This window comes from Podarcis gaigeae, assembly GCF_964106915.1.
Source record: "Podarcis gaigeae genome assembly, chromosome: 12".
NCBI lineage: Eukaryota > Metazoa > Chordata > Lepidosauria > Squamata > Lacertidae > Podarcis > Podarcis gaigeae.
In genome coordinates this window covers 5,010,875-5,025,722 of record NC_139688.1, presented here as the reverse complement: position 1 = coordinate 5,025,722, position 14,848 = coordinate 5,010,875, and the positions used below count along the sequence as shown (strand labels likewise).

The 14,848-nt window shown below is 47.4% G+C and overlaps 1 protein-coding gene across 1 annotated transcript in view; it reads left to right on the top strand.

Moving 5' to 3' along the window:
• The window catches only part of NBEAL2 (neurobeachin like 2), a 216,620-nt gene that overhangs the window by 177,628 nt on the left and 24,144 nt on the right, over window positions 1-14,848 (top strand). Inside the window, exons 35-42 of the mRNA XM_083703871.1 lie at window positions 2,245-2,369; window positions 3,661-3,781; window positions 4,560-4,717; window positions 7,897-8,030; window positions 8,993-9,100; window positions 11,906-12,001; window positions 12,674-12,798; window positions 13,616-13,756. Coding sequence (XP_083559997.1) covers window positions 2,245-2,369; window positions 3,661-3,781; window positions 4,560-4,717; window positions 7,897-8,030; window positions 8,993-9,100; window positions 11,906-12,001; window positions 12,674-12,798; window positions 13,616-13,756 — 1,008 coding nt within the window. The remainder of the gene's footprint in view (window positions 1-2,244; window positions 2,370-3,660; window positions 3,782-4,559; window positions 4,718-7,896; window positions 8,031-8,992; window positions 9,101-11,905; window positions 12,002-12,673; window positions 12,799-13,615; window positions 13,757-14,848) is intronic.

Sequence of the window (14,848 nt, the reverse complement as noted above, 5' to 3'; positions counted from 1 at the left end):
TGTTTATCAGTTCCCTCTGGTACACAGGATGAGACCCTCTCTGCCTGCAGACTGTCTCGCCAGAGTGGTGCATGCTCTGGCTGTCTCCGGCTTGGACTACTGCAATGCGCTCTATGTGGGGCTACCTTTGAAGGTGACCCGGAAACTGCAACTAATCCAGGCTTTGAATGCAATTGCTTCCGGCCCCGGGATCTCTGCTTTGGAGAACATTTTGTTTTATTTTATTTTTAATGGATTGGACTGCTGGCGATGGGGTAGACCCAGGGAGCAGCCTTGGCCAACCAGGGGTGGATGGGAATTGTAGTCCAAAACACCGGGGGTGGGGCGGGGAGCCAAGTTGGTGAAGGCTGCCGGAGAGCCGTTGCTAGGCTAGACTGGCTGTTCCGGTTTACCTAGATAGACTTCCTCTGGCATAAAATAGCTATTTATGACTCTAGATTTGAAGGATTACCTGTATATATAAGATTTTAGCAGTACCTTTGGTTGTCGAACGCCCTGGAACTCGGACGTTTTGGCTCCCGAACGATCGAAACCCGAAGCAACTGTTCCGGTTTTCGAACGTTCTTTTGGAAGCCAAACGTCCGGCGGGGCTTCCAATTGGCTGCTGGAGCTTCCTGCAGCCAATCAGAAGCCGCGCTTTGGAAGTCAAATGGACTTCTGGAATGGATTCTGTTCTACTTCCAAGGTATGACTGTATAATGTTTTATTATACACAACACAATAGATAAACCTTATTCACATTAGCCAACTGCTATAGCAACATAAAACAAGCAATATATACAAATAAAATATACAGTGGTGCCTTGCAAGACGAAAAGAATCCATTCCGCGAGTCTCTTCATCTTGCGGTTTTTTCGTCTTGCAAAGCAAGCCCATTAGCGGCTTAGCTGCTTAACGGATCAGCGGCTTAGCGACTTAGCGGATCAGCTGATAAGCGGTTTAGCGGCTTAGAAAAGGGGGGAAAGGAAAAAAAAACCCCGCAGGAACTCGCAAGACATTTTCGTCTTGCGAAGCAAGCCCATAGGAAATTCGTTTTGCGAAGCGCCTCCAAAACGGAAAACCTTTTCATCTAGCGGGTTTTCCGTCTTGCGAGGCATTCGTCTTGCGGGGCACCACTGTATACAAATTTTTAAAAGACAGCAATGGGTAAAAAGGGCAATCAAAAGACCAAGATTATTGTTCAGATAGTGGCCCTTAATCTCATTGCACCCTCGATAAACCTAGCAACCTTTGCTGTCGTCTGATCATTTTGATCTGATAAAAGAAAGAACAACATGGCCTCAGATGGGCAGCCTGGGATGGTAAGTACAAGTGGAGTGATCTCATTCCTCAGATCTTTATAAAGGACAGGAGAACATGAGCCACTGTTTCCAGATTGCCATCTCCACAGGGCAGAGTCGTTTCTCAGTTGGAATCTTTGGGTATCTGCCCTCAAGTACGGCAGAGAGCATCACATCCAATCTGGCCAGTGTGGAGGCTGTTTTTATATATGTTGGAAGCCTCCCAGATTGGCTGGGGCAACCTAGTCAGATGGGCAGGGTATTATTATCTCCCGCTTGGACTACTGCAATGTGCTCTATGTGGGGCTACCTTTGAAGGTAACCCAGAAACTGCAACTAATCCAGAATGCGGCAGCTAGACTGGGGACTGGGAGCGGCCGCCGAGACCACATAACACCGGTCTTGAAAGACCTACATTGGCTCCCAGTACGTTTCTGAGCACAATTCAAAGGGTTGGTGCTGACCCTGAAAGCCCTAAACGGCCTCGGTCCAGTATACCTGAAGGAGCGTCTCCACCCCTATCGTTCAGCCCGGACCCTGAGGTCCAGCTCCGAGGGCCTTCTGGCGGTTCCCTCATTGCGAGAAGCAAAGCTACAGGGAACCAGGCAGAGGGCCTTCTCGGTAGTGGCGCCCGCCCTGTGGAACGCCCTCCCATCAGATGTCAAAGCGATAAATAACTAGCTGACATTCAGAAGACATCTTAAGGCAGCCCTGTTCAGGGAAGTTTTTAATCTGTGATATTTTAGTGTATTTTTGGTTTCTATGGAAGCCGCCCAGAGTGGCTGGGGAGGCCCAGCCAGATGGGCGGGGTACAAATAATAAATTATTATTATTATTATTATTATTATTATTATTATTATTATTATTATTTATTTTATGAAATGGCCTTGGCCTTATCCTTCCTCTTAATACCCGGGATTCTGGAGGAGTGGACCTTACTGACTCTCTCTCTCTTTCTCTCCAGAAATCCTCCTGAGATCCACTGGAAGTTGTCATGCGCCGAGACCTACTCTCGAATGAGGCTTAAGCTGGTACCCAACTACAACTTTGACCGTCACACGGAAGCCAGCGCTCTGCGTGACAATCAGGGTGAGGAGCAGCCTCCCTGGGAGTAAACAGGCAGCTTTGGGTGACGGCTCATCGCACGGCCCCATTTCTGTGAGCCAGCATCGGTGTGGCCGGCTAGGGACCAGGGTTCAAATCCCCACTCGGTCGTGAAGCTCCCTGGCTAACCTTGGGGCAGGCGTCAGTGCTCAGTCTTGCCTACCTCGCAGGGTTATTTAAAAAAAAAATTATTAACCAACCAATCAAATCAAATCACATCACATAAATTACCTGGCAGGGTTATTTGCGGGATAAATACAGGGAGGAGAGCCCCAGACCCCCGACTTGACCTTGGGGGGAAAGGTGCAATATAAATGCTGCAGTGAAAAATCACCCTCTTCCTGCATTGGAATAGAGGACCTTTCCATCTCTGCAGTTTTTTATTATTATTTTATTTTTCAATGCAAATGTACAACTAAAATAACAAACAGTGAATCCAAAATAAAACAGTACAAACGGGGGGGGGGAGGGGACCCAAGAGAAAAAAGCACGAATTTTTTAAAAAGCACACATCTACAAATAAAACCATATCATCATTCTAATCATTACGTACTTATACACATATTGACTTCCTTCCTTTGTTCTAAGACCTCAAAATTTTTACTCTTTCTAAATTGTTGTGTCTAATGTAGATTACCTCTATCTTTATACTTTTTGCACCGTTTTTCTTTCTTTAACCCTGCAAAGCTTCATTCGTTACATAAGGTAAAGGGACCCCTGACCATTAGGTCCAGTCGTGGCCGACTCTGGGGTTGCAGCACTCATATTGCTTTATTGGCTGAGGGAGCCGGCGTACAGCTTCCGGGTCATGTGGCCAGCATGACAGAGCCGCTTCTGGTGAACCAGAGCAGTGCACGGAAACGCCGTTTACCTTCCTGCCGGAGTGGTATCTATTTATCTACTTGCACTTTGTGCTTTTGAACTGCTAGGTTGGCAGGAGCAGGGACCGAGCAACGGGAGCTCACCCCGTCACAGGGATTTGAACCGCCGACCTTCTGATCAGCAAGTCCTAGGCTCTGTGGTTTAACCCACAGCGCCACCCGCGTCCCTTCATTCGTTACATACCGATATGCTTACTCCAGAACAATGTTTTTTCATATACTCTTTAGCACATCCCCATTCTTTTAATTATTTCTGGTCTGGTAAGGCGCACAGCATTCATAAGGGGACAATCGGTTATCATTTGTTAATTGTCCCTCGGGCATTCAACCCCCTGTCCCAGTGTGGCTGTGAGGTCAGGGTCCTGATCCCAGCATTCGTTTCCTCCACCTTCCAGGGGCCGATTATTTGCACAACCCGGCTGAGCCGATCCCCTTAGCCGTCGCCAAGGAGGCAAAGGTTAGCGAGATGCAGGATGACCAGCTGGCGGAAGAAGACCTCTCCTTCCTGGATAACTTGTGAGTTTTCTTCCAGGCAACCGTGTGATAGATCAAATCCAATGTTGGGTTCACGCAGCACAGAGTTAAACTCTGGAACTCACTTCTGCATGGGGCACCAAAATGGGTGCCATTAAAAGAGAGTTAGAGAAATGCAACGTGTAGATAGAACTAGTACGGCGACTAATTGAAATCAGACATTATAAGTTCATCTTAGGTTGGGTAGTTTGTAAGTCTCTGTGGCTCTGTGTCCGTTCCAAAACCAAAGCGTTCCAAAACCAAGGCACGCTTTTCCATGGAAAGTAATGCAAATTGGATTAATTTGTTCCAGACTTTTGAAATAAACAGCAATTTCACATGAATTTTACTATCTTACGAGACCATTGATCCATAAAATGAAAGCAATAAACAGTGTACTGCAGCCACACAATCAGTCAAATCAGTAGCTGAACTAGGCTCCACACAGTCACAAAAAACAAAAGCAAAAGAGCCACAAAAACAAAAATGCAAAATGCATAGCAGAAACAGACAGACCTCAGCGTAACACTCAAAACAAAAGTGTGGCACTCAGATCGGAAGCATAACACTCAAAATGGAGCATGTTCGGCTTCCGAAGGAAGTTCGCAAACCGGAACACTTACTTCCGGGTTTGCAGTGTTTGGGTTCCAAGTTGTTTGAGTACCAAGGTGTTTGAGAACCAAGCTACCACTGTAATAATAATAATAATCCAGGTGGCCTTCCAATGAGGTATAAAGGAACACCAAGCATTACCTACCAATCCTTTGTCCATTCCTTCTAGGGTGGAGCCCAAGGAACAAAGTCAGAGGGAGAAGCTGGTGATCTCCGAGGACTGTGAGCTGATCACCATTGTGGCTGTGATCCCAGGGCGGCTGGAAGTCACCACGCAGCACATCTACTTTTACGACAGCAGCTGTGAGAAGGATGAGACCGAGGAAGGTAAGGGCACGGTGTGTGAGGTGCCTCTGATCCCAGGAAGCACTTCCAGCTACCCAGGTCTGGAGGCCAAAGTTCATGGCCTCTCCAAAAAGAAACAGGAATACCTTGGGTTAAGAACTTAATTCGGTGTGGAGGTCCGTTCTTAACCTGAAACTGTTCGTAACCTGAAGCACCACTTTAGCTAATGGGGCCTCCTGCCGCTGCACCGCCGCTGCACGATTTCTGTTCTCATCCTGAAGCAAAGTTCTTAACCCAAGGTACTATCTCTGGGTTAGCGGAGTCTGTAACCTGAAACGTCTGTAACCTGAAGCGTCTGTATCTCCCTTTTGTTTCTGAGCCCTGCCAGCTGCCATTGAACTTGACTTCACTGTCATGGAATTCTACTCAGTATTGATCCAGAGTAGATTCCAACGTAGCTAGCAGAGTAAAAACTTAAACATGTTGCAGGATTCCCAAAAGTAGACCAGAGGCAATGAATATTTCATCCAGCACAGCTTTTACAGCTACTGAAGGCAGATGAGCATAGCGGTCACAATTTCAATACATTCAGGATTGGCCCTGCCCATAAGAAATCCAGTTGCAGCAGACTTAACTTAAACTTACTATAAAGGTAAAGGGGCCCCTGACCATTAGGTCCAGTCATGGCCGACTCTGGGGTTGCGGCGCTCATCTCGCTTTACTGGCCAAGGGAGCCGGCGTACAGCTTCTGGGTCATGTGGCCAGCAGGACTAAGCCGCTTCTGGCAAACCAGAGCAACACACGGAAACACCATTTACCTTCCCGCCGGAGTGGTACCTATTTATCTACTTGCACTATGACGTGCTTTCGAACTGCTAGGTTGGCAGGAGCTGGGACAGCGCAACGGTAGCTCACCCCGTCGTGGGGATTCGAACCGCCAACCTTCTGATCAGCAAGCCCTAGGCTCTGTGGTTTAACCCACAGCACCACCTGCATCCCCTAAAACTTACAATAACTTATAAGAAGTCTAAAACTTAACACTACGTACAGAACACCACACCAGAAGGAAGAGAGATAGAAAGAGAAACAAGGCTCCTTCTGGCCCTACAGTGGTACCTCAGGTTACATACGCTTCAGGTTACAGACTCCGCTAACCCAGAAATAGTACTTCGGGTTAAGAACTTTGGTTCAGGATAAGAACAGAAATTGTGCTTGGGTGGCATGGCAGCAGCAGCAGCAGGCCCCATTAGCTCAAGTGGTGCTTCAGGTTAAGAACAGTTTCAAGTTCAGAACGGACCTCTGGAACGAATTAAGTACTTAAGCCGAGGTACCACTATACTTTTATAGTCAGCGTGACCTTGTCAGAAGTGATAAGAGAACCACTTTAAGCCAGCTGCTGTGCTCAGCTTCTCTGAAGGAATAACCCAAACATCATAAACCTCCTGCTTGTTTCTTTCACACAGAGAAGCTTCCGGAACCCTCTGGAATTAATTAGCATAGGAAAGATCTCTACGCATCAGAGCAATACTTCCTGTACTAAGAAGTGCAAACTGAAAGTCACAAGGGCCCAGAAAAATCAGTGGTGCTTAGTTTGCAAACAGGTTGTTGAGATAGCACCCGTGGGTCTCTCGCCAGAGGGTGCTGCTGTAGTTTTTTGCTTACTGGGTTTTCCCTGCAGAGGGCAAATACAAATTGAGCGGGCTGGGAGAGAGACTTGCATTTTGGTGTCGTCAACCTTGTGTGAGTCGTGCAAAAATGCGGCATGTGTGAGGACACTCACACACACACACACACACACACACACACACACACTGTGGCGATCACACACAGGGCCCCCGGACGTTTGACGGTCTATTGACCCTGTGCCGCCACTGCGATTGCTTTTTCCGCTGCCACCACCCCGTATCTCACGGGGACACACGGAGTCCAGTCAGTTGTTAACATAAACAAATAATCAAGTTTTGTTTTTTTTTACATCTTTTCATTCATTTTCTATAACCAAATCACAAAAAGAAGAAAAACAAAAATAAACAACACACACCAAAGAAAAAAGAAAACATCAACCCATGCAAAACACATGAACAAACCAGAAGACAAACATTAATTAACAACATATAACGGTTGACTTCCCTCCATCTCGGTTTTGGGTTATGTAAATATTAAATCCATTCTGCAGTTTTTCATTTTATATCGTCTACACATCGCAAGGGTCATATTAAACCTACTGTGATTTTTACATCTCTAGAATTTGTTTCCATATATGTTATGAATTTGGTCCAATCGTCAATAAGCTTTGTACCTTTTTGCTGTCTGATGTTCTGCATCATTTTTGCCAAATCCATATATTCAAATAATTGAATTTGCCAATCTTTAACGGTCGGGATATTTGGGGTTTTCCAATTTTGTGCTAACAGAATTAATCAAGTTTATTTTTAAATGCAGGAACAAGCTTATGGTTTCAGTTAGTTTTTCTTGACAGTTTCTTAATCTTAGTTCCTAACAACTTCAAACTGGTTATTCCCAATTATCTATCTGACTCCACCTAACAATTCCTCTCACTCTCTCTCAATACAACTCTATCAACCCACACCTAACCCTCCCTCTTCCTTCTTCAACTCCCAAACCTCAACGACTTTCAAAACCTCCCACACTAACTTTTATTCCCCCCTTGCAATCACATCACACCCATTTTAACCCTTTCCTTATGACCCATCCTAGGAGGCAAACGCCACACACACACACACATGCCCCAATCCCACAATAAAGGTCCCACTGGAAGCAGCCCAGGTGGGAAGTGGGAAATTCAGGTTCCCATTCCTGAGTAGCCAAAGTTGCAGCTGTCAGGAGCAGGTCAGCAATAAATCACACGGAGTAAGTGAAATTCACTGTTTCTGTTAGGAGAAACAGGTTGCTCTGTACTGGCAGGTCTTGACCCCGTGAGACCGAAGGTTGCTGCCTTCCCACAGCTGCCTAAGTCTCCTACCCTCCAGGGTCCTTGCAAAGCAATCTGAGACTGTGCCAAATCGCCTGCCTGTGCTCCTCCCTCTTCATCCCTCTTCTGGTCCTGGGAGACCACAGGAGGCATGACCAGAATTCCTTGTGGGTTCCCCCGCTGGTTCCTCCCACCGTTCCTCTGCATCCCACCGGTCCATGGCAACAGCTGAGCATTGTTTTTGGCTCTCCACACTTGAGAGATTAAGCGCTGTGATCCTCCCCCCCAGGAATCGGCTACGACTTCAAGCGCCCCCTGTCTCAACTCCGGGAACTGCACCTCCGACGCTACAACCTCCGCAGGTCCGCCCTGGAGTTCTTCTTCATCGACCAGGCAAACTACTTCCTCAACTTCAAGAAAAAGGTAACAGCAGACGGGTATCTCTTCCTCCTCATCTTTTGATGTCCTAGTGGTAAAGGTAAAGGGACCCCTGACCAGCAGGTCCAGTCGTGAACGACTCTGGGGTTGTGGCGCTCATCTCGCTTTATTGGCTGAGGGAGCCGGCGTACAGCTTCCGGGTCATGTGGCCAGCATGACTAAGCCGCTTCTGGCGAACCAGAGCAGTGCACAGAAACGCCGTTTACCTTCCTGCCAAAGTGGTACCTATTTATCTACTTGCGCTTTGACATGCTTTCGAACTGCTAGGTTGGCAGGAGCAGGGACCGAGCAACAGGAGCTCACCCCATAGCGGGGATTCGAACCGCCGACCTTCTGATCGGCAAGCCCTAGGCTCTGTGGTTTAACCCACATCGCCACCCGTGTCCTAGTGGAACACATATTAATTTATTTGGAAATGCACAGCTTCCGAGCACAATTCAAAGTGTTGGTGTTGACCTTTAAAGCCCTAAACGGCCTCGGCCCAGTATATCTGAAGGAGCGTCTCCACCCCCATCGTTCTGCCCGGACACTGAGGTCCAGCGCCAAGGGCCTTCTGGTGGTTCCCTCATTGCGAGAAGCAAAGCTACAGGAATCCAGGCAGAGGGCCTTCTCGGCGGTGGCGCCCGCCCTGTGGAACACCCTCCCATCAGATGTCAAAGCGATAAACAACTACCTGACATTCAGAAGACATCTTAAGGCAGCCCTGTTCAGGGAATCTTTTAATGTGTGACATTTTAGTGTATTTTTGGTCTTTGTGGAAGCCGCCCAGAGTGCCTGGGGAAACCCAGCCAGATGGGTGGGGTACAAATAATATATTATTATTATTATTATTATTATTATTATTATTATTATTATTCTGCAGACTCAGTGCCCTTCTGGGCAAGTCAGTCGCTGGGTCGGCAGCTGATCATAACGTCCTGCTGGTTTTTCTGCCCTCTCTCTCCCAGGTCAGGAACAAGGTTTACTCTTCCATCCTGGGCCTCCGACCACCGAATCAGATCTATTTTGCCAGCCGCTCGCCGCAGGACTTGCTGAAAGCCTCGGGCTTGACTCAGGTGCTTAATTTAACATTGTCTTTTCATCACAAACAAATCTGATACGCACAGACGCCCCTGATCCTTGAGAATGAAGGCAGGTGGTTTGCAAAGTGGGCAGTCTTGCCTCATTTTTATTGAAGTTTTTAATGTTTGATTTTTTTCCCCTTTATCTGGAAGTGGGGAGAAGGGAATGGTTGTCAGGAGGAGCGAGCCGGCAGTAAGTAAATCACACCGTGCAAGTTTATTAGCAAGATTTTCAGACTTGGAGGCGGGTCGTCATCAGAGAGAGAGAGAGAGAGAGAGAGAGAGAGAGTATGTTTGATGTTTTATCGTGTTTTTCATATTCTGTTGGGAGCCGCCCAGAGTATAAATAAATAAATATATTATTATTATTATTATTATTATTATTATTATCCGGGGGGAAGTGGTGGGATTCCCTGGGGGGGGGGAGCGTTAAGAAACAGTGGGGCACTGGATGTGTAAATGTCCCTCAGGGTTTGAAAAGCTGGCATTGCCGGTTCAAGTCCACCCGTTTCGTCCAATTAGTTATAGTTTTAATCGGATTTTGAATAAATGTGCAATTAATTGTTACTGTTCTGAATTTTTCTGGGTTACTACCTTCCTCGGTGGGTCGGGCAAACCACTATTCTGAATAATGTTTTTATAGGGTAGAGTAGCGGGGCACTGGGGATGAGTTTATGGCCAGAAAAAGTTTGGCATCGTATACGTTGCCATTTTGGAAGAGCGGGAAGTCACTGCTGCTTTTTTGGCCATGTGGAAGCTACCCAGATTCTGTGAATTGGGTAGCGTGGAAGTTGGGCTGGCATTTCTGCCCAGTCGTGGAGCCGGTCTGGGGAGCCCTCGGCAAACTTTGAGAATGTTACTGTGAGGTTGCAGCTCAGAAGGTCTTGTGTTCCAATTCCGGTCATCTCCCCCTACGAAACCTGGAGAGCAGCTGCCTGCCAGTGCAGACAGAACACGGCTAGATGAACCCAACTCTCTTCAGCACTTCCTCTGGGCTGAGCGAAAGCTGAATCTGAGCCAGGAGTGAGATATCCTCCAGTTAAAACCGAAGTGAAGAGGCGAGTGCCTTTGACCATGCACAGAGTGCATTTCCTTCACCCCTGAGCATACACAGTGGCATCCTGATCAAATTTGCAGATGACACCAAACTGGGAGGGTTGGCTAACACCCCAGAGGACAGGATCACACTTCAAAACGACCTTGACAGATTAGAGAACTGGGCCAAAACAAACAAGATGAATTTTAACAGGGAGAAATGTAAAGTATTGAACTTGGGCAAAAAAAATGAGAGGCACAAATACAAGATGGGTGACACCTGGCTTGAGAGCAGTACATGTGAAAAGGATCTAGGAGTCTTGGTTGACCACAAACTTGACAGGAGCCAACAGTGTGACACGGCAGCTAAAAAAGCCAATGCAATTCTGGGCTGCATCAATAGGAGTATAGCATCTAGATCAAGGGAAGTAATAGTGCCACTGTATTCTGCTCTGGTCAGACCTCACCTGGAGTACTGTGTCCAGTTGTGGGCACCACAGTTCAAGAAGGACACTGACAAACTGGAACGTGTCCAGAGGAGGGCAACCAAAATGGTCAAAGGCCTGGAAACGATGCCTTATGAGGAACGGCTAAGGGAGCTGGGCATGTTTAGCCTGGAGAAGAGGAGGTTAAGGGGTGATATGATAGCCATGTTCAAATATATAAAAGGATGTCACATAGAGGAGGGAGAAAGGTTGTTTTCTGCTGCTCCAGAGAAGCGGACACGGAGCAATGGATCCAAACTACAAGAAAGAAGATTCCACCTAAACATTAGGAAGAACTTCCTGACAGTAAGAGCTGTTCGACAGTGGAATTTGCTGCCAAGGAGTGTGGTGGAGTCTCCTTCTTTGGAGGTCTTGAAGCAGAGGCTTGACAACCATATGTCAGGAGTGCTCTGATGGTGTTTCCTGCTTGGCAGGGGGTTGGACTCGATGGCCCTTGGGGTCTCTTCCAACTCTATGATTCTATTCTATGATTCTTCCCCCAGAGCTAGGAAATGCGGAGAAATAGCTTTCAGTTCACAGATCACAGATCAAAAATCGTTCTTTTTAATTGGTGAGATGGAAAGAAGATAAAGTCCCAGACTCCCCACCAGAGAATGGCAGATTAAGTTGATGGATTATGCCAAAATGGCAAAAATGACTGGAAGAATTATAAATCAGGAAGACCAAAATTTTAATAAGGAATTTGGGGAAAATTATCATTTATCTTTGTAAACAGTGAAAATCGTTAGTAGGATTGGAATATCACTTGTAGTTTAATGGCAAATTTTGGATATAATGGAGATTTAAAGATTTGGATTACAGTGGACACTCGGGTTGCGAACGTGATCCGTGCGGGAAGCATGTTCGCAACCCACAGCGGTGCGTCTGCGCACGTGCAGGTCACGCTTTGGCGGTTCTGCGCCAAGCGCAAGCGCCAAAACCCGGAAGTAACCTGTTCTGGTACTTCTGGGTTTGGTGGGGTGCACAACCCGAAATCACACAACCCGAAGCGTCTGTAACCCAAGGTATGACTGTATTATAAAAAATGCAGGAGGAAATGGTTAACAATAGGACCCACAATAGAGAGGAGGGAAGTCCAGGAGATTCTATGGAATCTTGTTTTTATGATGTATGTCGGATTTGCAATTGTAAAACTTCAATTTGGAAAACCAAACAAATAAATTAATTTTTTTAAAAAACAATTATTTACCATTCTGGCCTGATCATTTTGCCAGATCCTTACCAAATCCACTGTTTTATTTTCACCCTCCTTTTCCAGAAATGGGTTAACAGGGAGATCTCCAACTTCGAATACCTCATGCAGCTCAACACCATCGCAGGCCGCACCTACAACGACCTCTCCCAGTATCCCGTGGTAAGCATCCAAGGGCGAACCTTCGCCCTTGAGCCTCAGGTGCTTCTTAAGATGGTTTCCCCTCCTGCTCCCACCCTCCCTGCAAACGCTGGATGCCGCCATAGCTGTCAAGCATCCCTTATTTGGCGGGACAGTCCCTTATCCCAGCGCCGTGTCCCGCTGCTGTCCCTTATTGATGATATCCCTTAAATTTCCCGGGTTTCAAAGGAAGCAGCTCCTCTCCCTCCCTCCCTGCCGGCCAGGCAGGAGGGAGGCTCCAACTGTGTTGCTTGGCTGCGTTGCTCACCCAATAAGGAGTCTGAGAACGACTGGGGGGTGGAGCTTGCATGCCTTGTGCCGATCAAATCGGCCGCGTTGCCTGGGGACTCGCCTTTGCTCAGCGCTTCCCAGCGAAGAGGTGACGTGGTTTTCCTTGCTGCATCCCCTTTGCCGGGTTGCTGCGCTGTGGGAACCACCGCTTGAGGCTTCGTTTGGCTGCTGGCTGGGCTCTCTGCTTTTGGCTCAGAGGGGCTCAGAAGCTGAACATACCTGTGCTCTGAAAATCCCTTAATTTGGCTGCTGATCCCTTATTTTCGAGGCTGCTGGTCCCTTATTTTCAAATCTGTAAGTTGACAGCTATGGATCCCGCAAGCAGGCAAACCCAGAGGCTCTCCTTTCTCTCCTCCCCTCAAGTTCCCGTGGATCCTGCAGGATTACGTCTCGGAGACTCTGGATCTCAACAACCCGGCTGTGTTCCGGGATCTCTCCAAGCCCATCGGGGTCGCCAACGAGAGGCACGCCAAGGATGTCAAAGAGAAGTGAGTACAAAATTATCTTGGTGGTGTTGCAGCCTTCTGGGGACAGATGCAGCTGGGAAGGCAAGAAACATCTCAGTGGGAGGAAATGCCAGAGACCTCTTTCCCTTGAGACAACATGGGAGTTGTAGTCCAAAGCCACTTGGAGTGCAAGCGACCGCTCTAGGCTTTTGCTTCTCTGCAGTCCGCCTCTCCTCTCAACGGTCTCTTTAGCCTTTCCCTTCCCTAGTAGCGCTACCTTTGCATCAGTTTTTTCCCTCTCCCAGCTCTGCCAACCCTAGCAAATTGCAGGAAGGGCAGAATCACGGCTGGGGGGAAAGAGGGATGGTTTAACTCTTTCCACCCTTGCTACGGTCCATATAAAAAGTGCTTTCATCTCAACATTCAAGATGATAATAATAATAATAATAATAATACAGTGGTACCTTGGTTCTCAGGGACGCAGATGGCCCTGTGGGTTAAACCATAGAGCCTAGGACTTGCCGATCAGAATGTCAGCGGTTCGAATCCCCATGACAGGAACTGCCCTCCCATCAGATGTCAAAGCGATAAGCAACTACCTGACATTCAGGTAGAAGAACAACTCTCAGACTTTTAAAAGACATCTTAAGGCAGCCCTGTTTAGGGAAGTTTCTAATGTGTGACATTTTAGTGTATTTTTAGTCCTTGTGGAAGCTGCCCAGAGTGGCTGGGGAAACCCAGCCAGATGGGCGGGGTACAAATAATAAACTATTGTTGTTGTTGTTGTTCTGTCTGCCACCTGGGAGTCACCGCACAGACTTGAGTTCTTCTCTTTCCGGCTTTGCCATTCTGCCCGCAGGTACGAGAGCTTTGAGGATCCCACGGGCATGATTGACAAGTTCCACTACGGCACCCACTACTCCAACGCAGCCGGTGTCATGCACTACCTGATCCGCACGGAGCCTTTCACTACTCTGCATATCCAGTTGCAAAGCGGGAGGTGAGTGAGACCAAGCTGTCCGTGGAAAAGAAGACTTCTCCGTCTCTGCTCCTCCAGTAAACACACACAGACATGATGGCCGAGGCCTACCTTCTCCTTTGTTCATTTCCCTTCTTGTCATATGGGCACTTAGTGCCATGGAATTCTACTCAAGACTGATCCAGAGCAGAACTCCGACATATGGTTAGCAGAGTAAAAACTTAAACACGTTGCATGATTCCCCCAAATTGTATTTCATCCAGCAGAGCTTTACTGCTACTGAAGGCAAACGAGCATAATGGTCGCAAATCCAATACATTCAGGATTGGCCCTGTCCATCAGAAATCCAGTTGCAGCAGACTTGACATAAACTTGCAATAACTTATAATAAGTCTAAACCTTAGTGCTAAGCATACTATGTACAGAGCACCAGAAGGAAAAGGGAGAGAAAGAAAATATATAAATATATAAAAGGATGTCACATAGAGGAGGGAGAAAGGTTGTTTTTTGCTGCTCCAGAGAAGCGGACACGGAGCAATGGTTCCAAACTACAAGAAAGAAGATTCCACCTAAACATTAGGAAGAACTTCCTGGCAGTAAGAGCTGTTCGACAGTGGAATTTGCTGCCAAGGAGTGTGGTGGAGTCTCCTTCTTTGGAGGTCTTTAAGCAGAGGCTTGACAACCATATGTCAGGAGTGCTCTGATGGTGTTTCCTGCTTGGCAGGGGGTTGGACTTGATGGCCCTCGTGGTCTCTTCCAACTCTATGATTCTATGATTCTAGAAAGAGAAAGTGAAACCTTCTCGCCTTACTGTTATAGTCAGCATGACCTTGACTGAAAGGTAACAGAAGCAGTTTAAGGCAGCTGTACAGTGGTACCTAGGGACACGGGTGGCACATGAGCACCGCAACCCCAGAGTCGGACACGACTGGACCTAATGGTCAGGCGTCCCTTTACCCTTTACCTTTACAGTGGTATCTTGGGTTACAGACGCTTCAGGTTACAGACTCCGCTAACCGAGAAATAGTACCTCGGGTTAAGAACTTTGCCTCAGGGTAAGAACAGAAATCGCTCAGTGGTGGTGTGGCGGCAGCAGGAGGCCCCATTAGCTAA